The sequence below is a fragment of the Thamnophis elegans genome, chromosome 8 (assembly GCF_009769535.1).
Source record: "Thamnophis elegans isolate rThaEle1 chromosome 8, rThaEle1.pri, whole genome shotgun sequence".
NCBI lineage: Eukaryota > Metazoa > Chordata > Lepidosauria > Squamata > Colubridae > Thamnophis > Thamnophis elegans.
This window is the reverse complement of record NC_045548.1, coordinates 42641011-42665915: the sequence shown is the minus strand read 5'-3', so window position 1 is coordinate 42665915 and position 24905 is coordinate 42641011. Positions and strand designations below refer to the sequence as shown.

At 42.0% G+C, this 24905-nt stretch overlaps 1 protein-coding gene across 1 annotated transcript in view; it reads right to left on the bottom strand.

Moving 5' to 3' along the window:
* The window catches only part of NKAIN3 (sodium/potassium transporting ATPase interacting 3), a 185165-nt gene that overhangs the window by 89322 nt on the left and 70938 nt on the right, over positions 1–24905 (bottom strand). Inside the window, exons 2-3 of the mRNA XM_032223153.1 lie at positions 24710–24847; positions 14675–14755 (exon numbers count right to left, since the gene is read on the bottom strand). Of these exons, the coding sequence (XP_032079044.1) occupies positions 14675–14755; positions 24710–24847 (219 nt within the window). The remainder of the gene's footprint in view (positions 1–14674; positions 14756–24709; positions 24848–24905) is intronic.

The window sequence follows — 24905 nt, the reverse complement described above, 5'->3', positions numbered from 1 at the left end:
CCCACTTTCTCAACAACCTTCCCTACAAAGGGGAGGTTGGAGACTGGACGATAGTTACTCAAAATGGCTGGATCCAGAGAAGGATTCTTCAGGATGGGTCTCACCATCGCATCCTTTAGGAGGAGCGGGAAGGATCCCTCCCGGAGAGGTGTTAACTATCGTCTGGATCCAACCACATGTCACCTCCCTGCTGGTCGAAACCAGCCAGGAGGGTCCAGTATACAAGTGGAGGCACTCACCGCTCCCATGGCCTTGTCCACTTCCTCAGGAGCGACAAGTTGAAACTCGCTCCATAAAATCCGGTCAAGACCTTCCCCCCGTAACTCGGCTGGTACCGTGCAATTGGAGTCCAGATCTGTCTGAATCCGAGCGACTTTATCCATTAGAAACTGAACAAATTCCTCAGCTCTACCCTGTAAAGGGTCATCCGCATCCCTCCCTTTCAAGAGGGAGCGGGTTATTCTAAACAAGGCGGCTGGGCGCGATTCAGTGGATGCAATAAGAGTGGCAAAATACGCACATCTCACCACCCGTATTGCCACGAGATAGGTCCTGATATAGGCTCTCATCAGTGCTCGGTCTGATTCAGAGTTACTGGCCCTCCAGCGGTGCTCTAGGCATCTCTTTTGGTGCTTCATTTCCCGGAGTTCCTCGGTGAACCAAGGGGCCCTCCTGGATCCGCTACCTCGGAGAGGCCGTAAAGGCGCAATCCGGTTTATAGCCCCCGCCGCCGCTATATTCCAAGCAGCGACTAAGGACTCCACCGGACTGTGGATGAGAGTGTCAGGTATTTCTCCAAGCGCTGTCTGAAATCCCATAGGGTCCATCAGGCGCCTGGGGCAGAACTACCTAATCGGTTCCTCCTCCCTACAGTGGGGGATTGATTTCCAAAAGTCGAGCCTCAGTAGGAAGTGATCAGACCATGACAAGGGTAAGATCTTAATATCCCTCAAATCTAGATCACGTCTCCACTGCTCCAAGAGGAATACGAGGTCAAGTGTGTGACCCGCTGAGTGAGTCGAACCCCGAATTATTTGGGTCAAGTCCATGGCTGTCATGGAAGCCATGAACTCCTGCACCCCATCAGAGTGTTCACCAAATGAAGGCAGGTTGAAATCCCCCAGCACCATAAGCCTGGGGAACTCTACCGCCAGCTCAACTACTGACTCGAGGAGCGAGGGGAGGGTTGTTGCAACGCTGTTGGGAGAAAGGTACGTTAACAACAAGCCCACTTGACCCTCATGGTCCAACTTCACCAACTAGGACTCACACCCGACAAGCTCCGGAGCAGGGCTCCTACGAGGAACTAACAATGTTAAGTATTACATCAGCAATAATTTCCACTGTAACAATTTTAAGTTATTGTACCAGCCATAGTATACTGTAACCATTGGTTCAATCCACCAGCAATTTTATCTAAGCAATTTTCTAAGACAATTTAAAAAAGAATCCACACACAATAAATTGAAGTAAACTATTTTAAAATATTCTACACTCAATACTTTTAAATAAAACTATTTTAAAAAATTCTATGCACAATACATTTCAAAGTATTGAGTATAGAATTTTTTTAAATGGTTTATTTTAATTTATTTTGGATAGAATCTTTTTTTAAATAGTCTAAGACAATTTAAAAAAAGAATCCACACACAATAAATTGAATAAAACCATTTTAAAATATTTAAAATATTCTACACTCAATACTTTTAAGTAAAACTATTTTAAAAAATTCTGTGCATTAAATAAAATATTATTTTATTTATTTGGTGATAAGGCGCTGGGGAAGATGGCTGCCTGAGCTCGCCGCTCAGGCTCGGAGAGGGAAGAAACAAACAAAATTTGAATCCTCTGCCAACACCAGACTTACTAAAAACGAAGGCTGTGGGAGAGAGAGCCAAGAGGTCCCCAAAAGCCGCTTATTTAAAAGAACACTGCTCCAAACAACTTGGAGCGGCTTCGAGCGGCTCCGATCGGCTTAGAAGGGCCCTCAGGCGATGCAGTTTCTTGCAGGTGGCATTCCAGCTGATGACAACTCCAGAGCCAATTTCAAACTGCCATGGCCTCGGCTCCTTAATACGGGGTGCTGCTGAGCTGCATTGGGTGGCGGTTTTCACAGACTGAATTCCATATCCACGGAGGGGTTGGTGAGTTGGGACTGGGCGGTTGGTCTCTTTACTGCTGCCGCTGATGTCCTCCCCCCCTCTTTCTCCATCGCGGCCCTCTGCCTCTTTACCACCACCGCTTCAGACTTTTGCTTCGTCCATACTCAGGCTGCTGTGATCCTGGCTTCTTAAAACATAAAGCCGCCTTCCCGCTGCTATCTGCCGCTGCCACCCGCTATCTTCTTGGGCCTGCCTTTTTTGGGGCGACATGGGCTTGCCTTTTGGTGGCGCGCTTCTCCAGTCGCCCTCGCCCTCTGGCCACCCCTCCCTCCTCCTCAGGGATTTTTCTTCTTATCATCCTAACTTGCCATCTTAATTAACTGTTGCTGCAGCCTTGGAGACCTCTGGCCATGCTGACAGTTTTGCATTAGATCCCATGCTGTACAGCCTCGTAGAAGGAGTGGACAGGGAGACGAGGAGAACGTGGTCAGACAGACAGCCCCCCCCCCAAACTGGCGTCGACCTATTCAGCCATTTCAGACTCTAAGATTGCATATACTTTCTGGACTCCGCAGGGGAGAAGACTAATAGTGTGGAGCCCCCCTCTCTTAAATTTAAACTTTTTACCAACTTCACCTTTTTTAAATTCGTGCCAACCGCTTTTGTGGGGCAAAAAATTGCGCTTATTTTGTGTGTTGAGGGAATGTTTATATGAATGGGTGAGAGCGTGTCCCCACTTTTAATTTTTAAATTTGATTAATTTTATATTATTACTCTGTATTTTTAACTATTGTTGTGGGGGGTGTATGAGGAGAGTGGCTGTGTGTTGTGCATGAGGGGATCAGGTGGGTGACCTGTGGCCCCCTCCACTGAGTGCAGATGCAGAAGTGGATGGGGGCCCAGATATGCCCCCCATCCTGGTATGAATGAGTGTGGCCTGTCGGGAAGAATGGGGGCCATGGGAGGAGGGCGGGGGTCTACGATGATGGGGGAGGGTTGGGGCATTTCAGTCATGACTGGGAGGGGCAGATATGATGGGAGATTTAGGGCTGGCCATTACCGGGGAAGAAGGATTCGCTACCTTACAGCGATTCCTTGTTCCGGCCCTACTGGCTCAACTCAAGGGCCTGGTGTTAGAGGAAAGAAGGGCCCTGGTCTCAGGTTGCTGTTGCTAAATGCCAGGTCTGTAGTAAATAAAGCTCTCCTCGTCCGGGACTTAATTTTAGACAAGGAGGCAGACCTGGCATGTATAACTGAAACCTGGCTGGGCCATGAGGGAGGAGTCCGCCTTTCAGAAATGTGCCCAGAAGGGTTCCAGGTGCTACACCAGCCATGACACCATTGAAGGGGTGGGGGAGTGGCAGTTATTATCCCAGGGTCATTAGCTCCTCGCAGGATCCCTGTCCCAGAGATCATGGGGTGTGAGTCCCTTCTCCTGAAGTTGGACCTAGGGGTTCAAGTGGGCTTGTTTTTGACGAACCTACCTCCCAGCTATGTGACAACAGCCCTGCCTGCACTCCTAGAGGCGGTAGCTGTGTTGGTGGTGGAGTTCCCCAGACTGATGGTACTGGGGGACTTTAACCTGCCATCCCTGGGCGAAGACTCTGATGGAGCTCATGGCTTCCATGACAACCATGGACTTGACCCAAGTAATTCAGGGTCAGACTCATAGAGCGGGACACACACTCGACCTTGCATTTCTCTCAGGGCAGTGGAGATGTGATCTTGAATTAAGGGGAATAGAGATCTCACCCTTGTCATGGTCAGATCACTTCCTGATGAGGCTTGACTTTGGGATGCTACTCCCCCATCGCAGGGAAGTGGAGCGGATTAAGTGGTTCCGCCCCAGGCACCTGATGGATCCGGAAGGATTCCAGAAGGAGCTTGGAGGGATACCTGACTCCCTTGCCCACAACCCGACAGAGGCCTTAGTCACAGCCTGGAATATTGCAGCGGCTGAGGCTCTGGATCGGATTGCACCTTTGCAGCCTCTCCGCGGCAGTGGATCCAGGAGGGCACCTTGGTTCAGCGAGGAACTCTGGGAGATGAAGCGCCAAAAGAGATGCCTAGAGCGACACTGGAGGGCTAGTAACTCCGAATCTGACCGAACACTGTTAAGAGACTTTATTAGGACTTATTAGTGGCGATACGGGCAGCAAAATGCACATATTTTTCCGCTCTTATTGCATCCGTGGAATCTCGCCCAGCCGCCCTGTTTAGGGTGACCTGCTCCCTCCTAAAAGGTGAGGAAGCGTGGGAACCCTTGCAGGGAAGAGCTGAGGAGTTTGTTCAGTTTCTATCGGATAAAATCACTCAGATTCGGGCGGACCTGGACTCTACTTAGGCAGCACCAGCTGAGATGCCGAGGGAGGGTCTTAGTCAGATTTGCTGGGACAAGTTCGAGTTTGTCACCCCTGAGGAAGTGGACAATGCCATGGGAGCGATGAGTTCCTCCACCTGTTTATTGGACCCGTGCCCCTCCTGGCTGGTTTCGACCAGCAGGGAGGTAACACGAGGCTGGCTCCAGAGGATTACGAACACTTCTTTACAGGAGGGGACTTTCCCGCAGCCACTTAAGGAAGCGGTGGTGAGACCCCTCCTTAAGAAGCCTTCTCTGGACCCAGCTATTCTTAAGAACTATCATCCTGTCTCCAACCTTCCTTTTTGGGGAAAGGTTGTTGAGAAGGTGATGGTGCTTCAACTCCGACGGACCTTGAATGAAGCAGATTATCTAGACTCCTTTCAGTCTGGCTTCAGGCCTGGATACAGCACAGAAACCGCTTTGGTTGCACTGACCGATGATCTCTGGAGGGCCAGGGATAGAGGACATTCCTCTATCCTGGTGCTTCTTGATCTCTCAGCGGCTTTCGATACCATTGACCATGGTATCCTTCTGCAACGGTTAGAGGAGGTGGGGGTGGGAGGCACCGTACTACGGTGGTTCTCCTCTTACCTCTCTGACAGATCACAGTCGGTGTTGGTTGGGCAACAAAGGTTGACCCCTAGGCCCCTTAAATGTGGAGTGCCACAGGGTTTGGTCTTGTCCCCCCTCCTATTTAACATCTACATGAAGCCGCTGGGTGAGATCATTCAACAGCACGGGGTTAAGTATCATCAGTACGCTGATGATACACAATTATATCTCTCTGCCCCATGCCAGCTCAGTTTAGCAGCGGACGTGATGTGCGGGTGCCTGGAGGCTGTTAGGATCTAGATGGGGGTAAACAAACTCGTGCTCAATCCCGACAAGACTGAGTGGCTATGGATGTTCTCCCCAAAGGACAGCCCAGATAGTCCATCCTTGATCCTGGGCGGCGAAAACTTACACCCCTCAGAGAGGGCATGCAATTTGGGGGTCCTCCTGGATTCACAGCTGACACTGGAACATCATCTGTCGGCTGTGACCAGGAAAGCCTTTGCCCAGGTTCGCCTGGTGCACCAATTGCGGCCCTACTTAGATCGGGAGGCACTCCAAACTGTCACTCATGCCCTAGTCACCTCAAGGCTGGATTACTACAACACACTCTACATGGGGATACCCTTGAAAAGCATTTGGAGACTGCAACTAGTCCAGAATGCAGCAGTGCAAGCGATATTGGGTGTACCTAGGTACACCCACGTTACACCTATCTTCCGCGAGCTGCACTGGCTACCCATTGGTTTCCAGATGCAATTCAAGGTATTGGTTATTACCTTTAAAGCCCTACATGGCTTAGGACCAGTATACCTGCGAGACCATCTACTGCCACATTCCTCCCAGCGGCCAGTAAGATCCCACAGGGTTGGCTTCCTTCGGATGCCGTCAGCCAGACAATGTCGGCTGGTGGCTCCCCGGAGGAGAGCCTTCTCTGTGGCTGCCCTGACCCTTTGGAACGAACTACCCCAGAAATCCGGACCTCACCCACTCTCATGGCCTTCAGAAAAGCTGTCAAGACCTGGCTTTTCCGGCAGGCCTGGAGCTATTGACCTCATTGTTGAGGTCCAGCCCCGACTGAAATGAATGTATCTGTGTAGTTTTAACTTGTCTTATTTTATTTTTACTTTCTTTTATTTGTTTTTTTCTCTTCCCTTCTGTAAGCCGCCCGGAGTCCTTTGGGATCGGGCGGCCTATAAATAAAATTAAACTTTCAAACTTAAACTTACAAACTTATTTAAAAATACATTAAAAAAAAATAAAAGGAAAAAAACGGGTCACTTACCATCAGGCCGAATCAGCAGCACTCCGATGCGATGGATGGATCCTCGTCGTGGTGGATGGAAGCAACAGGGAGCAGGCAGGCAGCAGGAACAGGTAAGACACTGGACCCTCAGACAAGGCTAGGGTCACTAAGCAAGTCACCTGGCAGGCTTAGCCAGCCAGGCGAGGCTGGAGGGGGGGAGCGGGGGGCTTCCCTTGTGTACGCGACCCCACAGCTTTCACAAGGCCGAAGGGAATTTTCAAATCAGGTCAAGCGCGAAAAAAGCTTCGCTTCGCCTCCAGCCTGCTCACTGATTGGCTGGACTCCAGCCAATCAGTGAGCGGCAGACTAGGCTTAGTGTGGACGGGTGGGGGAGCGAGACTTTTGAAAGTCTTTTGAGACTTTCTTCTGTTGAATAGGTTTAGTGTTTTAATTATTAAAAGCCAGCATATTTTGGAGATTTCATTGTGAAGCTTACCTTGAACTTATTTTGAGATTACTTTGGGCATTTTAAAGGCTATTTCATTTCTTTTTCCAAAATTTTTAAATTTTAACTTACTTGAATGCTTTTTGTTTCTATTCCACCGATGGTTGATGGTTTAATTTCATTTTATATTTCATGCTTGCATTTGATTTTAGTTTAAGAGACCCTCTATTATTTTGTGCATTTGGGCATTCTATATATACAGCTAAAAAACCAAACATATTAACAACTAATTCCCTTGAAAATTAATTAGAATCTTATTTACATATTTTCTCATTGTTTCCATGTATTTTCACAGTAGCTAATATTTGTTAATATTTACAATGTTTTGATACATATGCAATCAGTCAGAGTTGTCATCAACTTTGTTTTTGTATCTCAGTTTGCTTGGGAAACAGATTACAAAAAAGATAATCATGATCACAATGATAAACAATATATGCCACTTTATTCATTTTCTTTTCTCCAAATATTGAAGGTTTTGAGAGCATGCAATCTGACAGTATGCAGTCAAAATACAAGTCCTATTCAACATAAAAAATAATGAGTATAATGTCACAATATATTCAAGCAATCTGCAAAGAGTTTTGTACAAGTTTGCACTGATCAACATAATGCCTATACTATAGCTTTCTATAGCATCAACAGAGATCAATATCATTCTGTACAATCGAAGCCAATTAACTTTCATTAGCTCAGTTTAATTAATTCGGCCCAAGCTTTATCTCTGTGAAGACAATTTTATAGTATGAATGCTGGTGCTGCAGGAACAAGACACTGGGCTATCTTTTCATCATTTCATTGGACTTCATAACCTAAGCAGCTGGCTGACCTTTCTTCTTGTGTCCTACTTCACTACCACCATACAAATATGTGGCTCTGGGTGGTTGGTCTGTTAAATGTACTGTTAGCTTATGAGGGGAAGACCTTAACATTCTGAGGACTATAACAGGGAAAACAATCATAGGACTGCATGAAAGTACTTCTCTCCCTCCCCCCTCCTGTGTATGTATGTGTGTAAATCTAGCAGCTGTATCAAAGGACCTATGTTTCTTGCTACTTATTTAGATATAAAAGGGAGACAATTGGTATTTTATTTTTATTCAAGAATTCAACTAAGTAATGGAGAGGAAAAAATATGCCAGCATAATTTGTAGTCTTTAAGATACCAAGAGATGGCTGCTTTTGGAAAAGGTCCTAAGTAGCACAGAACATGCTTTATATGCCAAACTTCCAGGTTAGTGGCAAAGTGTTCTGACTGAAATCTTGGAAAATCCTTGCTAGCTATTGACATCACTGAGCTTGATGAAACAGTGATCTGATAAACAATAATGCAGTTTCCTATGTGAACAACGTTTTGGAAGTAAAAACTAAACTAAACCAATCTGGTTTTCTTAACTGTGTCATCTGTCTAAATGTTAGGGTGTCTGCCTTGAAAAAAATGGGGTGTGTGCTACTTAAAGTCATTAAAAGTTCATTTAACTCAATTCTATAGATAGAACACATGCTTCAAATATTAGCTATGTTTATAATTCTGGCTATGGAGTGTGCCATATAGGTGGTTCTGTGCAATATAATAACAAGTGTGATCATGACTTGTTCTCATACTCCACCAAACAGATTGTAAATTGAAGATGGCATCTATGGCTAGGAAAGCCTAGTTTCTAATTCTGTTGAGGATTAACTTTATTAACAAAAGCGCCTTCCCATTTTCTGGCAGAAAGTCTATAAAATACCATTCTTTATCAGCTCCCGATGAAAAATGTTCTTTACAGCCAAAATGATCCATGTCTTGCCATTTTTCAAAATGTGCTAATGGCAGAGACGCATGGAAGGAGAGAACTATAAAAAAGTTTGATATATCCAATTATAAAAAAAAGTATAAAAATGTTTTGTTAGACTTTTGCCATATTTATATAATTACTCATAAATCATAATTGCATAAAGATATGAACAATCATGTTGATGAGTTTCTTTTCAGCATTCTTGGACAACCATTTCTTTTAAACACTGTTGAGTAATGGTTTAGAATGTTGGCTGGTGACTACAGATAAGTCCAAATACTGATATATTTAGATCTTTATTTTAATTCTGATTTTAACTCAGATATAGATGTAGGTCAACTATTATAGATGTAAGTGAACTACTTTGACTTACTTTGATGACCTACATCATCAAAAAGGAAAGCTTAAACCAGTAGGACAAGATGTAAATCCAGGCAGAAGTTTCAATTTTAAGAAGGCCAACTTCATGGCCAAGGACTATGATTAAGAGACAAGATACTTGAAAAATGCTTCTCTAAAACTTGAACTGAACTCTTTCTAAGAGAAGAGGTGACCTGTAAGGACTCCACTGAGCTCCAAAATGAAATGGGAGTTTTTTTCATGTCTACTATATGCTGCTGCACTGAAGAGAATATGTTTCTAGAACAAAAGTTATTGCTGCTATAACATAATCTCCTTCAAGAAAGTAGGGTTCTCAGTTATCAAAATAGCAAAGCCATTGCCAAGTCAATAGGAAATGAGCCTCAAAATGTCATTTAAATATAGTCCTTTTAAGACACAAAATAAGTATCTAAGTACATCTCATTTTACATGACAGCAATGATAGTTTCTTTGCGGAAGTTTATATACATCTCTGTTCCTTGCTTTTGACCGAATGAATGTTCCTTGGACTTTGAAGAAGCAAGACAGAAAGAGTTCTGGTGGCTTTTGAATGCTGATATTGGAGAAAACTCCTGAGTATTCCATTGTTAGACAAAAGTAAATAAATGAAATGTTGAACAAATCAACCTCCAGGTCTCATAATAAATGAGCAGACTTAAATGATCATATTTGTTGACACAGTATTAAGATCTAGCTTCTTCTATAATGTTGGGACATAGAAAGAAAGAGAAGAAGATGTGGAAGAGCAATGTGGATTAAATCAATTATAACAGTGATGGATGTACCACTGGAAACCCTGTACCAAATTAAAGACAGATTCTTCTATGGAAAATCTATTTTTCTGTTTGCAGATAATTTCTCATAAAGCAATTCAAAGGGAAAATTGTCCCTATGTGGTTCCATTTATTTATAGTAATTGTTACTGGCACCTTAAGTTTAACTAGACATAAAAAGAACTTAATGTAAGGTGTTTAATTGAACATTTCCCTCTAAATTTCTAAATAAACTGTGAACATCAGCTCTAGAAGGATAATAAAATAAATTATCAATGTATTATTTTCTTACAAGCTGCTAGAAACATTTACCATCAAACTTTTGGCATGTCTTTCTGGGTGGTGATATTTAAATAATATATTAATGTGGTATAAAATGACAGCATACATCACCATATTGTGCAAATATCAAACACAATTGTGTATAATACTACTTGAAAATGGAAATCATTATGCACACATACATCAATGTTTATGCTGAACTTTTAACAATCCCAACATACAGATGAAGCCCAGTTTTAAAAAGTATTCCACTAAATTTTATATTTTCATTAAAACTCCATATCTGAGTTAGCAGCTTTTCATAACGATAGTTTAAATCAAGAAAATGTCAGATACTGTATGGTATGATCTCTCATCATCTTTCCTGTAAATTGCTGGTGGTGGTTTTTGAAAACATCGGAAATTGCTTGCAATTGACAATGTGACACACTACAAGGATAGTTTGACTTGACTTTGCACATTTACACAAAACTGTCTTACATTATTCATGCATAGCATTCAACACCTAGGCAATTATCAGAATCATTGATTATTGAAATCCAGAGAATTCCTTTCACACTAGACTAAAATTTCTTTTTGTCCTCTTTATAAAGATCAAATTAACATGATAGCCAATGAAAAAAATATATTTAACTGTTTCAAAGATCACTAATTCTACTGATTTTTCACCATGCCATCATACTGACACTTTTTAGAACATCCTATACTGGATTTTTATTGAAATTGAAGTTACAAAGGAGAAAAAATCATTAGTAATGAAATAAAACAAATTATTAATTGATACAAGTGAGTTAAAAAGAGCCAAAAGTTGCAGTATTTGAAAGCATTTAAATGTATTCACATAAGCATTATCTATGTGGTCCCTAAGAAATGACTTTAATTTTGATACCATGGAATCAATTGAGAATATTTGAAGTTGCAATTACTGAATCCTATTATGACAAAATATATTTATAAAAAATTAACTGATCTAAAAGGTACTTAGGGATGAGCAAAGTAATAAGAACAAAACATTAGTCCTTGATTGAATTTACTCTCATCATAGCAAGCAGCACTTTATATAAATGGCCTTTTTTCATTCTTCCCTTGGAATATAGTCAAGCATGCTTAGAATCAGACTATTTGAAGTTAAAACAAGAACTGAAAAATACCTCACACCCCTCTCACTACAATTCTTTTTTGTAAACCCTTCTGAAGTTGTTTTTAGTAAATAAATATAGTGGTTACTGTATCACTGACAGATTAATTCAGAGCCCTTTATTTTTTTATATTTTAATTTAAATAAAGGTAAAGGTTCCTCTCACACATATGTGCTAGTGGTTCCTGTCTCTAGGGGGTGGTGGTCATCTCTGTTTCAAAGCAGAAGAGCCAGTGCTGTTTGAAGACATCTCTATGGTCATGTGGCTGGCATGACTAAATGCCAAAGGTGCACAGAATGCTGCTAACTTCCCACCAAAGGTGGTTCCTATTTTTCTACTTGCATTTTTACATGCTTTTGAACTGCTAGTTGGGACAAGTAACAGGAACTCATTTGGTTATGCAGCGCTAGGGATTCGAACCGCCAAACTGCTGACCTTTCTGATCGACAAGTTCTTAGCCACTGAGCCACCACGTCCCATAATTTAAATACATACATTTTATTTAAATATATTTCACATATTTTATAATACTGATCATATTGTATTCCTGTATCATTTTTATTTTATGCTTGCACTGCATTTAGCTACAGCATCATAATCAATAAAATTACTATGTGTTAACAAAGCACATCATAGAAATACCATGCTCAGCAGCATTTACTCTTGACCTAATTTCACTTCCATTTGGACTTAACATATGTAAATTATGCCTTTATATTCCACAATCTGTAGCTACACAGCTTCCACATTTTCTTGGAGTGAAATGCATGTATTACTATCACTTCTGTTGACTTCCATTCCTGTCCACCATTTTTTCCCTTTATGTTGCAGAACAGAGGACGTCTACTGAAGCTATGACTAGAAAAATGATTAAAGCTGAACAGCCATTTAAGACTGTCCATGCCAAACATTCTCAATACTATTTTCAGTGGTCCTGAAATGTTCTGCCCTTTCAATATATAGATGCAGATGTGTTTGATAAGAAGTCTTCTGCTTCTTTAACTTTTATTTCTTGCTTGCTCATCCATATCTCTCTTTCCCTTTCTCCTGTTGTTCCCTGTTGCTAGTTAACTTTTATTGACGTTTATTGTAGAAACCTCAAGCTATATCTTTTGCTAACTGACATGAATACTTGCCCTGATCTGGATACAGGGATTGACTATATCAGTGTGCTGAGAATAAGGTAAACTGAAAAATACACACAAATTTCCCAACAGATTATAGACAGAGATCTTCACTTTACTCTTGGAGTCCTTTCGTACTACTTAAGATTAGAAAAAAGTAAACATGATACAAAATAATACATTATGAAAATTAGATCAGAAACCCACTTATTTTATAAATTTTCATATGCGCTCTCATAAATGTGTCATAATTTTAAACTGAAGCAAGAGGATATTTTTAAAAGGTATGTATGTATTTGTGCATTTATTTTTAAAATATTATCTAATGTAATACATCAACATTAATACTTAATTTCCCTTTCCAAATTTTGTTTAAGCCAATATCAGCATCATTGCTTATTTCTAAATTTAATTAACAACTTTATGGTAGTTGGGTATCTGGTCAGTACTTTTTCAGATAGACAGATTTGCTCTATTTATGGAACTAGGTTCCCTTGCCCTCCACCTTTAACAACTAGCACATAGAAATAAACAATGGCATTTACACACAATTTAAAAGGGAAACTAAAATGCTAAAAAGAAACTTCCTTGCCAGCAATCATCAGTCAACTCAACAAGGATTAACAACAAGACAATCAATGAACTATTAAGGAAAAAATAATACTCCTGTCAACTCTGTCAGAGCAAGCTTCTATACATAAACAGAGATCATACCTATTCCAGTGATGGTGAACCTATGGCATGTGTGCCACAGGTGGCACGTGGAGCCATTTGTCAGGGCACGCGAGGTGCTGCCCTGTCAGCTGGCCAGCGCAACATGCGCGCTGGCCAGCTGAATTCACCCTTTTAAAAGCCATTTTCGCCCTTCCTGGGGAGGGCGAAAAGAGCCTCCCCACCCCCCCGGAGGCCCTCAGGAGGCTTCATGATCTTCCGTGAAGCCTCCGGAGTGCAAAAAACTGGCCCTATGGGCAAACCGTAAGTTCGGGAATGGACTTCTGGTTTGCTCGGAGGGTCGTTTTGACTGCTCCGAAGGCTTCAGGAAAGCCTCCTGAAGGTCCCTGAAGCCTCCGGAGGGTGTCCAGGAGGGGGCGGGGGAGGATTGTTTCATTCTCCCCAGGCTCCTATAAAGCCTCTGGAGCCTGGGGCAGCGAAAAAAGCATGCAAAAAATGGGGGGAAACATCTGTAGTGCGCGCATGCACACTGGGGGGATAACACATGCCCACGCACGACCCCCATGCACTCCCCCCAACTTATGGCACGCGAGCCAAAAAAGGTTTGCCATCGCTGCCCTATTCCCTTCTAGCACTGAAGATGTTACCTAGTCTGGTAACAAAATGTCTGCACAAACAACCAAGCAGAGATAGCACCAAGGACCCCACAGTTCAACCGTATATTCTCTTCTATGGTCTCATAAACAATGTATCTTCATTTACCAGCTTGCCTGCCCCGATCCCATGTTCCCATTCGCTTGACTCTAAAACAGTTTAAGAAAAAATAGGTGGGAAAGGCTACAGAAGGGAACTTTGCTTCAATATTTGTATTAAGGCTATGCTGTTCTTAAATACTAGGAATTTATGAAAAAGATGGTTGTCAAGAATCTTCTGCTCTACAAGCTGGTGGTTCATATTGTGAGCTACTTTTGGCTGCAGAATAGATAAAATGACAGAACAATTAACAAGCTCAAATGACTTTAGGAAAGTAGAGTATAAAACAATAACAACAATATAGCCTCAATCAGTTCCAAAATGAGTGATTAAAGTTTTTGCAAAGCAGAAAACCAAACAAAATAATATGAAAATACAAGCAAATATATGCTTGGAAGAATTCCATGTTATTGCTAAAAAATGTTTGAATCATGACAAGTTAGAAGAAACTAATCATAAAAATAATTATTTGAAGGTTTGCAGACATGGAACAAGTAGCAATAGCAGTTAGACTTACATACCACTTTACAGTGCTTTTACAGCCCTCTCTAAGCAATTTACAGAGTCAGCATATTTTCCTCAACAATCTGGGTCCTCATTTTATCGACGTCGGAAGGATGGAAGGCTGAGTCAACCTTGAGCCAGGACTTGAACTGCAAAACTGCTGGAAATCAGCAGTCAGTAGTCAGCAGAGGTAGCCTGCAGTACTGCACTCCAGCCACTCTAACCACTGCGCCACCATGGCTCATAGGGTTTATCTAGCTACCATATAAAAATTTATGTAATGATGTATCTTGTTGTGTCACTTGATTCCCCAAAACATATAATAATGCTACAGCATTTGTGGAAACAGAAATTCAAAAGATCCACAATTGATCCATAGTCATTGTTTTATTAAAAAAAAATCAATGAAATACAATATATTTTAAAAAATAGCCAGTCTGTAATTCTTTTAATTAAGAATCATTGTTACATTCCATTCAGTCAAAATATGGAACCTACCTTAGTTAGACCACCGACTTCCAAGTAAAAGCAGATAATAAAAACATTCCATGTGACCCAGAGAGCAGTCCAAATGGAGTACTAAGTAAAGAAAGATAAAAGATTATGATAAAAAATATTATACACATGGATGCTGTAAATTAAACATATAAGTACACTTCTGGGAACCATCCAGCAGGGAGTTTCCAGAAAGAATCCTCTATTCCGAAATCTGTAGAACTGCAGCCAACTGAAAATCCAATATTCTTTCTTTCACTGACTACACACAAGAAAATTAGATTAATTATTTATGGTGCTATATTAATCTATTGATACCAATAAATTCTGACACATTGATCTAACTGTGCATTTAATTTTCATGATATATTTCTGCAAGATGTGGAAGCAATTATATCACAGCCTTATTTTGCAAAGTCTCTAAGAAATGACCAAAAGCCAAGAAATCTGATAATTCAAATAAATAAATAAGCCTGTGATTAATAAAGTTGTAAATTAAATTTCTCCAGATTATCAAATGATGGCATAAAAACCTTCAATTTTTCCCTCTATCTAGCTAGCACATATACAACACATGTATGTAAGAATCAACATATAAAAGAAAGAAAGTAATAGGAACAAAATACATTGTTGGAAAATCATTGCTATCTAGGTAAATTGATGAGACCAGTGAAATGACATTGCATGTATTCATTATAGTAATTTAGGATAAAAAATTCACATTTTTTATAGAATAATGTTATGATGCACACAATGTTACTTTTCTTCCTTTTCGTCCAGTGGTGGGTTTCAAATTCTTCTAGAACCTCTTCTGTAGGTGTGGCCTGCTTTATGGGAGTGGCTTACCAGCCATGTGACCAGGTAGGAGTGGCTTGCCAGCCATGTGACTGGGTGGGAGTGGCTTGCCAGCCATGTGACTGGGTGGGTGTGGCCAACTTGTAAAATGTGGTGAAACTCATTTAACAACGCTCTTGCTTAGCAACCAAAATGTTGGCTCAGAAACTTTGGTATTTGAAGCATGCAAGTTCTTAAAGCTGTCAAGTTACAAGACCCTTGCACTCCTAACCCTTTAGGGGGGAAAATCCCAGGGGTGTTCAAACTTGACAGCTTTAAGACTTGTGGACTTCAACTCAATTCCTCCTCTCGCTCTTCATCTTGATGATATGTGGACGGGCTGGGGGAGGGAGCTGGAACCGGTTCTAAATGGCACTGTAGATTTGTGGAACCTGTTCTATAGAACTTTTTTTCATGTCTACATTTATAAAATTCATAGTATGGAATTATTATTTCTTTAATCTCATTAAGATTTGCCCTTAAATGTGAAATTTTGATTCAAAGGTGCTTCAATCCAAATACCATGCTGAATGAAATAATTGATTCAATATGTTGATTATGTGGCATCAAGTCAGTGCTGACTTTTAGTTATTGCATAGATAGATTTTCTCCATGAATTCAGTGTGTTAAACTGAATCTAATGCTTTCAAAATGATTGAGGGTTCAGTAGGATTCCATGCATGTTCATACAAATTCACTTCTACAAATTGTACTGCAAAATCAAATCAAACTGCACATTCAGATTCAGTGAAGTGCGGTGAGGGTTACCGTTGGTGAGGCAAGAGCGCAGCAGCGGCGAGAAGCAATGTCCCTGCTGCTGTGTCCGACAGGTGTCTTGCATTTATGGCGGACATAAACGCGAGATGCCTGTCGGACACAGCGGCCGGGGTGTTGCTTCTCACTGCCGCCGCGCTCTCCCGCCTCGCCCCCCACCTCCTCTGTCCCCACTGACATTCCAAAAGGACATTCCAAAAGACTCGGGCCAGTGAAAATCAGTGTCTGATTTTCTACAGAAAAAGGCACATGGAAATCCACAATTGCAACCCAACAAACGTATTTAGGAGAGCGGGATCACTCCAGTTTGTGGGTGGGCAAAATTGGGGCGGGGAAAAGCGAATCGAGACGAGGGATAGCAAGGACTCTAGGGAACTTTTCCACCTTCCCCAACTGAGCTGGGGGGAAAAACCACGTGAAGAAATCGAAGGTGTTTCTCCTCCGCCGCCGGAGCATCGCGCCCCGCTGACCCGGGCGTGTTGACCTCCCTCCCCTTTAGCTCTGTTTCCCTGTGCCCTCACCTTGCACGTCCGGATGAACCAGGCATGCGGGTCTCCGACTTAAGGGCCCGGGAGGGGGGATCGAGGAGAGGAATTCCCGGACTGTGGTCCTCAAGACGCGGACCCATCCTCACAGATTAAGTTACCAGGGCAAAGGGCTCGACTGTCACCACTCTGGCCATGGCGGTTGGGCAGGGGCCCAGGGTTCAACCCTTCGGGATTCCCCATAGCCTTGTCGGAATGGAGTACTAACCTCGAAGCTGACCCTGGGCGCCGGCGAGGAGCAGCAGAACCGGGATCATTGCCACTCAGGTGGCCCCCACTGCCAGCAGCTTGGGTGTCCAGGCTCTGTCCAAGCTGTTCTTGCTGCCGTTGTGCTCCACCGCCTTGCCCCCGCACCTCCCCCGATGAACAATCCTGGCTGCCCCGGCCTGCAGCCAGCCCAGCACCGAGCGGGGAGGAGGAGGAGGAGAGCGGTGAGTCTTTGTGCCAGCCAGCCGGCCAGGCGGGGAGCAGGTCAGGTGAGGGGTAGGTGGGCTGGCTGGCTGGGGAGGGGGTATCATGGCCGCTCAGGTGGCCCCCGCCATTGCCGACAGCAGCTTGGGTGTCCCGGCTCCGTCCAAGCTGCTTCTCGATGCCGTCGCGCTCAACCGCCTTGCTCCCCCCGCCTCATCTGATGAACAATCTTCTGCTTTCTTCAGCTTGGACGGTGCTGGGACACCCAAGCTGTTGTCGGCAGCGGCAGGGGCCACCTGAGTGGCCATGATCCCCCCTCCCCAGGCAGCCAGCCAGCCCACCCCCCGCCCGACTTTCTCCCTGCCTGGCTGGCCGGCCAGCACAAGAACTCACCGCTCTCCTCCTCCTCTTCCTCCTCCCTGCTCAGTGCTGGGCTGGCTGCAGACCAGAGCAGTGGGAATGTCGGCGCTTGGTGACTCCCGCGATGCAAAGTGCCTGGCAGCAAAGGCGCCAAGCTGCCCAGTAGAAAATGCCGGGCAGAGAAGAAATTGCTGCTGAAGAAACGGCGGCTGGCGGCCCAGAGCAACCTCTCCAGAATCACCCTCGATGGAAATTGCTAGATTGTGCAGTTACTCAAATGCCCTTGCACAGGCATGATTCGCTGCTCCCAGATCAGGAGGCGGGAGAATCAGTGCCTCCTTTGCATATGAAATTTTTTGCTTTTTAATCCTTTCTTAACTTTTAAAAGGCGAAAAATTCCTTATGCAAAGGAGGCCCTGAGTTCTCTGGCCTCCTCCTATAGTTAACACTAAGCAGACACCAAGCCACTGTGACTTGGAATCTGGTAGCAACTACCTTGGCTTTAATTGTTTTTAAAAAATTCTTTAAAATTCTTTCCTTTTCCTGAGGAGACTGGTGAGGCCCTGCCTCCCCTGCCTCTAGTGACTGCACATCCCTGTTCAGATTAGATTCGTATCTGCACACATAGTATTTATGCATCATTTGACGAAAGAAGTCTTTTTTGAGTTTTAAAAATTAAATTAGGAAAGATTTTGCATATTGTGACAAGCCATAATATGTTTTGTTTAATTTTATCTTAATGGGTTTAAAATGTTACATGAACTGAACTGTGATTTATTCAACAATCACAATGATATAAACCATGTCTTAACAAGTAGCATGAACTAGTTAGAGGGGGTTTGCATACAGTAAGTGCACTAACATGCCTATCGTACCAGTAATTGTATTTTTATTCTTTTAATCTTGTTCTCGTTTTTGTTTCAAAAATTCCAATAAATAAATAAATAAACTAAACCTTAATCTCAATTGACTATAAATTTTAAAGAGAAAATGATGAAGAGGAAATTCCTTCCCTTCCAGTAGTAGTTCATTCAAAATCTTTCCTCTTATTAACTGCTTTCATGCCACAAGTAAATAATTCATAACAACATTGAACATGAGCTTGGACTACAAGACCACCAAGATTTTTTCCAGCTCTATTCTGATTGATTGATGTACATAAATATCAGTCCTTGTGTGTTATTGTCAAATTTGTTGGAAAGAAAAAAGTCATTTCTGAAAAATACGTTTAAAAAATCATGCTTGATGCTTAAAGTTGCTGTTCCATAGAAGAAAGGACTGTAGTTCCATATGGAAGAAGGGGCTGTAGTGACTGAACATTGATTAAAAAAACATTTTCATCTGCACTATCATTTCAGTTGTACAACGTATTGTTAACGTCAGTTATGCATTAAGAATGCCAGCCATAGCTGCAGAAATATAGCAACATGTTCAAAATTATTCTTATCTAGTTCAGTTAAATTTGTGGCGGACAAGGGACCAATGCAACAGGACAGAAAATGAAAGTGATTGGTTCCAAATTTATCAAAAATCATTTTCAAAGAGATAGCCTACCTATCAAACATTCTACAGTATTTTTTAAGGTCAGATGAAGTCCGCTTTTTTATTGTTTCTTCATATGTAGGTTGGCTTAACTCCAAATAATCTAGTTTTGCATTTTCTGGGTCCTGTGTTTTGTAACTTTTAAAGATTTATTTTCTATCCCCATGAATCACCATCTATCTCTACAGGTTTTTACTATTATACACATTTCAATGTAAAAAAAAAAGAAGCTTGTTAGTTGTTTATAATTATAAATGCAAACATTAAATCCATTTATTCTCCTTTAGGAGCAAGAAAAATTGTATCTCCACATTAACACACAGTTAATGGGTGTTAATACAGTTAAAAAATACCATAAAAAGAAAACAAATCAATATTACATAAACTTTATGTACCACAACATTTAGAAATTCTGTTTGATTAAATAATAAAGTTTTGTTCCTGACCTAAAAATAGATCAGCTAATTGGTTACCTGCGAGTTTACCGATACAATTCAAGATGCTGATTATCACCTTTAAAGCCTTACATACAAGACAATCTTCTCTGAATTCAGCCTGCTTGCCAATGAAGGGGTATCCAAACTTGGGAACTTTAAGACTTGTGGACTTCAACATTCAATCATACTGGCTAGAGAATTCTGGGAGTTGAAGTCCACAAGTCTTAAAGTTCCCAGGTTCGGACACCCGTCCCTTAGGGGTTTGCTGAAAATCCCAAATTTGAGGGAAAGCCATTTATAGGGAATTGGTAGACAAATATTCTGAATGGTGGCCAATCACCTCTGAAATGGCTTACAACTAATACAGGCCATCCCTCCCCTCTACATTTTTAAAGAACTGTGAAAACAAGGTTTCCCTATATAGAACCGCATTATGAACTCACAAAGATGAAAGGCCATTCAGTTTCCAGGTGTGTCTAAATATAAAATATCTTTCAACTGATTTTAGGGTAATATGTATACATAAAGTGACCAGATTTTAAAATTGGTTAAGCAGGACACCATTGTCGGGGGGGGGGGCGGTGTGTTCTTAATTAAAAATTTTGCCACCTGGCGCTGCGGTTGAGGTGAAACTGCCAAAGCTCCCTCTGGCACCCCCACCAGTGGCAGCGGCGGGGCCATCTCCCTCCCCCTCCGCTCAGAGCACCTGAGCTGGGCACCGCGTTACCCCTGCCGCTGCCTCCTCCTCCTCTGCCGTGCTTTTGAGAAGTCATGGGGCCTTTTGTTTCCTGCTCCTGCCCCCTCCGCCGCCTTCCTACTGGCTCCCACGGCCTCATGGCTCCTCAAAAGCACGGCAGAGGAGGAGGGGGCAGGGGTAATGTGGTGCCCAGCTCAGGTGCTCCGAGCGGAGGGGGAGGTGCCACTGCCACAGGCAGGGGTGCCAGCGGGAGCTTGGCGGCTTCACCTCAGCCACAGCACCGGGTGGCAAAAGTTTTAATCAATAATACCCCCCCCATTCCATTCCCAAGCAGAAAAAAGAGACTCCAGGGAGGAGCGCTTGGCCAGTCATCAGAAGGCATTTGAGAAGGAGAAAAGCAGGCAAGGAAACTTCTCAAGAAGTTCCAGAAGCAGCTGCTTCTCCTCTGGGCTGGAGGGAGGAGAGGCGAAGGAAGGAAGGAAGGAAGGAAGGAGGAAGGGAGGGAGAAAAAGGAAGGAAGAAAGGAAGGAAAGATGGGAGGGAAGGAAAGAGGGGAGGGAGGCAAAAGGGAGGAAGGGGAAAGGGAGGAAGGGAAGAGAATGGCACCTTTTATTGTCCTCATCTTGTAAAAGCCCCGCAGGCTGCGACCCCGGGCTCGGCTCCTTCCCCGGGCACGGCCCACTGGCTCTGCTGGACCCGCTTCCTTCCGAAGCAAAGCTCACAGGTGCTGGCTGCCTCTTTGTCAGAAGGTGAGGCAGAGCCACCCCGATCAAAGCCATTTCAAGCAGGGCAGCGAGGAGCAGGGTGGCCATGCTGCTCGGGGAAGCCAGCAGGCTTGTTGCAATTGCCGTGGTGGGCTGCAATGCCCTACCTTCCGCTGGGACCTCCGCTCCAGGCACATACGTTTAAAGCACGGGGCCGAGCTGGGAGGGGCGTCGCACCAGGGCCAAGAGCACTTAGCCCACCCACCCCCATCTGCGTCCCCCTCCAGGGATGGAGCAGCCACAGCCCGGCCACTGTGGGTGAAACAGCCGGTTGCCTCCAGGGCGTTTGGAAAAGCCGGATGCGCCCCTGGGTAAAAACCCTCATTGCAAGTATTGCAAAGCCCATCTAAAAATCAGGACTTTTTAAAAATGCTGCGGGACGCGGGACAAATTGCATGTCAATTGCAGTCAAAAGCATGACTGTCTCGCCAAAAGCGAGACGTCTGGTCACCTTATGTATACATGTCTATTTTATTTATTTAGAATATTTATATGACCACACACATACTCTCAGTGACCTTAAGCAATTTACAAAAAAATTAAAAATCCAATGTAAAAAGAATAAAAACAGTGACCCCCACCCTCCTGGCAACAACAAACAATCAAATAAGCCACTTGAAGGGCTATATCCTACTATGGATTTTCCGCTTACAAAACCAGGTCTTTATGGTCTGGCAAAAGAGTGAGAAAGTGAGAGCCAGTCTAATCTCTGTGGGGTTTATGTTCCAAAGGGAGAAGCCACCATGGAGAAGGCTCTTTTTCTGGGTCCCACCAGATGTATGTCTTTAGGACCCACAACATTCGCTACCTCTCCATCTAATGAGTTGGTGGATGTTACCAGGAAGAGATGGTCCTTCAGATAACCTGGTCCCAAGACATGTAGGGCCTTAAAGATAACACCCAGCAATTTTAATTGCTATACAATACATCAGTGTGTGTATACACAGACATACATACACATGTATTTATGTGCAAATACATGCACACACATAAACACACAATAGATATATTATGTAAACTGTCAGAAGATTATAACAGATTGTTAAATTTCATCCTAGTATAGCAATTAATGTCTTCATGGGTCCAGTGACTCATCCTGTATTCTGCACCAAACCAGGGAAAAAAGGATACACATGAAAAAGATTTGTTTACAATAGAACATTGGAATCAATACAAACACCCACACTCACCCCCATACACCCACACCCACACACCCACCACTGGCTGGCCCAGATTTTAAATCCAAGGTCTTTTTCTTTTCTTTGCCCAAATTTTGGGCATACTTTTTTATTTTATTTGAACATTAGATAGTATCGTTCCATGTTTAAATAATAGACCTGTCTAGCTTGGAAATCATTTATGCATCTTGCAATAACAACTCTATACAAATCTGAATAAAATTGATTTGATCTTGTGAAATGGAGTAGCACCCTCTCCCACCCCCAATACATGTAGGAGATTAAAACTGCAGGTTTCATTGTGAATGAAAAGGATAACTATATATTGAAAAGTATGGTCTGGCATGATTTTGGGTGAATATAAAAGAAATAATTAGAATAGTAATAGTTGCATGTTATTCCAGCAAACAGAAATAATAGAAGAACTGTAGGATGAATTTTGAGGAAATTTGTGTAACATTTTGAATGAGTGTGATTAAGTGAAAAAATAATTTGTTAAATACTATAGAATAAAATTTTTTATTGGCCAAGTGTGATTGGACATACAAGGAATTTGTCTTTCGTGCATATGCTCTCAGTGTACATAAAAAGATTGATCAATTGATGAGTGGGATGAGGTGAAAGAATATAGAAAAGTGTTGGACCATTTATAAACCCAATAATGAATGATAATCTGACTGATGAGTATTAACTTAAATTAAGTTAAGGTATGTTTGTTTTATGTAATGAAAAAAGATTAAAGTGCAAATGTCCAATCATCAGAAAGCAGGAGAAAAGCAAACATAGGTAATGCACTAATTAGCTTCAAATTCATTCTAAGCAAAACTTCAGAACAGATTATTAAGCGTTTGATCTTTGAGCATTTAGAAAAGTGTGTCTTGTCAGGAACCAAGCAGGGGTTTATAAAAAATAAATCAAGCCATGGCAGTTTCATCTTTTTATTTAATAAATTCACTATTTTAGTTAAAGAGAATAAATGAGGTGGGTATAATGTACTTTGACTTCAGCAAAGCATTAAACAAAGTCTCCTTACGCTTTGGCAAATTATGAGCTAAACCAGGGTTCTATTCCAGAAGAAGGACAAAGAGCAATTGGTATGACAGCAGGAAAAAAAATTGTAAAGATAAGACTTGTTTATCAATAGAACAGATTATGTCAGGAAGTGCTAGACCAGAGGTCTTCAAACTTGTCAACTTTAAGACTTGTGGACTTCAATATAAAATATAAATATAAAAAGTACTATTATTCTCAAGATACCATAATAATTTGAGATCAAATGAAAGATGAGAAAAAAGATGAAAGGCTTACATCAATACCAATGTAAACTTTAATAGCAGTTTTTATAAAATCCTTTAACCGAATTTCCTAACAAAATAAAATAGAAGAGATTGTCTTTACACCTCAAAATCCATCACTTATAAAATTACAGAGTTCCCAAATGCTGACATTTCCAGAGGGAGAAGCCATAAATATTCAACCTTTCCAGATAGCTAAGGCTCAGCAAAATGTGAAGAAAGAGGTTTTTACATGGTTTTAGTATTCCTTATTCCTCTAATGTTAAGTTGCAGAGATCCCCAGTGTGTTTATAGTTCTTATACAAAGACTATGCCTGTAATTATGTTGTTTCACAGAGCTGAAGTAAATCCCCTTGGCATCTTACAGTTATTTATTCTTAAAATCACTATCTACAATTGTTTTCAGGGTCAGTTACTAGTCTGCATCAATTCAAAGAAGTCTCTGATGGTTCCCATAAACACATGGGGGTTACATGAGTGTGAACTGCATGGGCAAATTGGATGTAAAATGTATTAAATAATATGAAGGAAATAAAATATGGCAAAGCAAAGATTATACACCACCATATCTTATAACTCTGGAATGCCTCAAGCAATTTCAACCAAACTTGCTTCCCAGATGATTTACTCTCTGGAAAAAAAACACTGTGGGGGTAAGACACTCCTAACACCTCTCCGGATGTGTGCTCTGTTAAGATACAGCCTGTTGTGCCTTAAAATAGCTTCTACTATATTACCGTAAAATGGCTTCTACTATACAGAACAGTTTAGTTGCCATGGTAACGGCTTCACAGTACTCCACAAGGGAGCTCCCTCTCATAAGGGGGAAAATCCAACATTAGAAATTACATTTGGTCCGGACATTTTCCCCCTATAAATGAATACCGGAGCAATGCCAGGTTATGAGCTAGTTTTTTATAAAGTTGCTGGGAAGCTTTTAAAAGAAAACTTCAAGAATCACTTGCCCCTATATTGAAGGCCATATACGTTTTCATACTCATACTCAAAAACATACATCTCCAATTGCTCATAGAACATCTTAGTACTAATCACAAAACAATCAGAACAGCCATGATATGAAAAAAACCACAAGCATAATAAAAAGCTGAACATTAAGCAAATGTTTACAAGTTATACTTAATATGTAGAAAACAATTGGGGAAAAATTGTGAATGTACTTAGAAAGAGAAAGATAACTTACCAGAACTATATACCGAGGTCTGTATTGGATGGTTCCAAACAAACCCAAAATAACAGCTATTATATGCAGGAAATTGCCAAGGATGGGAGCCCACTGGAATCCCAGAAAGTCAAAGATTTGTCTCTCCAGTGCAGCTAGCTGTAATTAAAACAAGCCAAATGAATAAATGAATATAGCATAATTAAAGCCCGTTTTC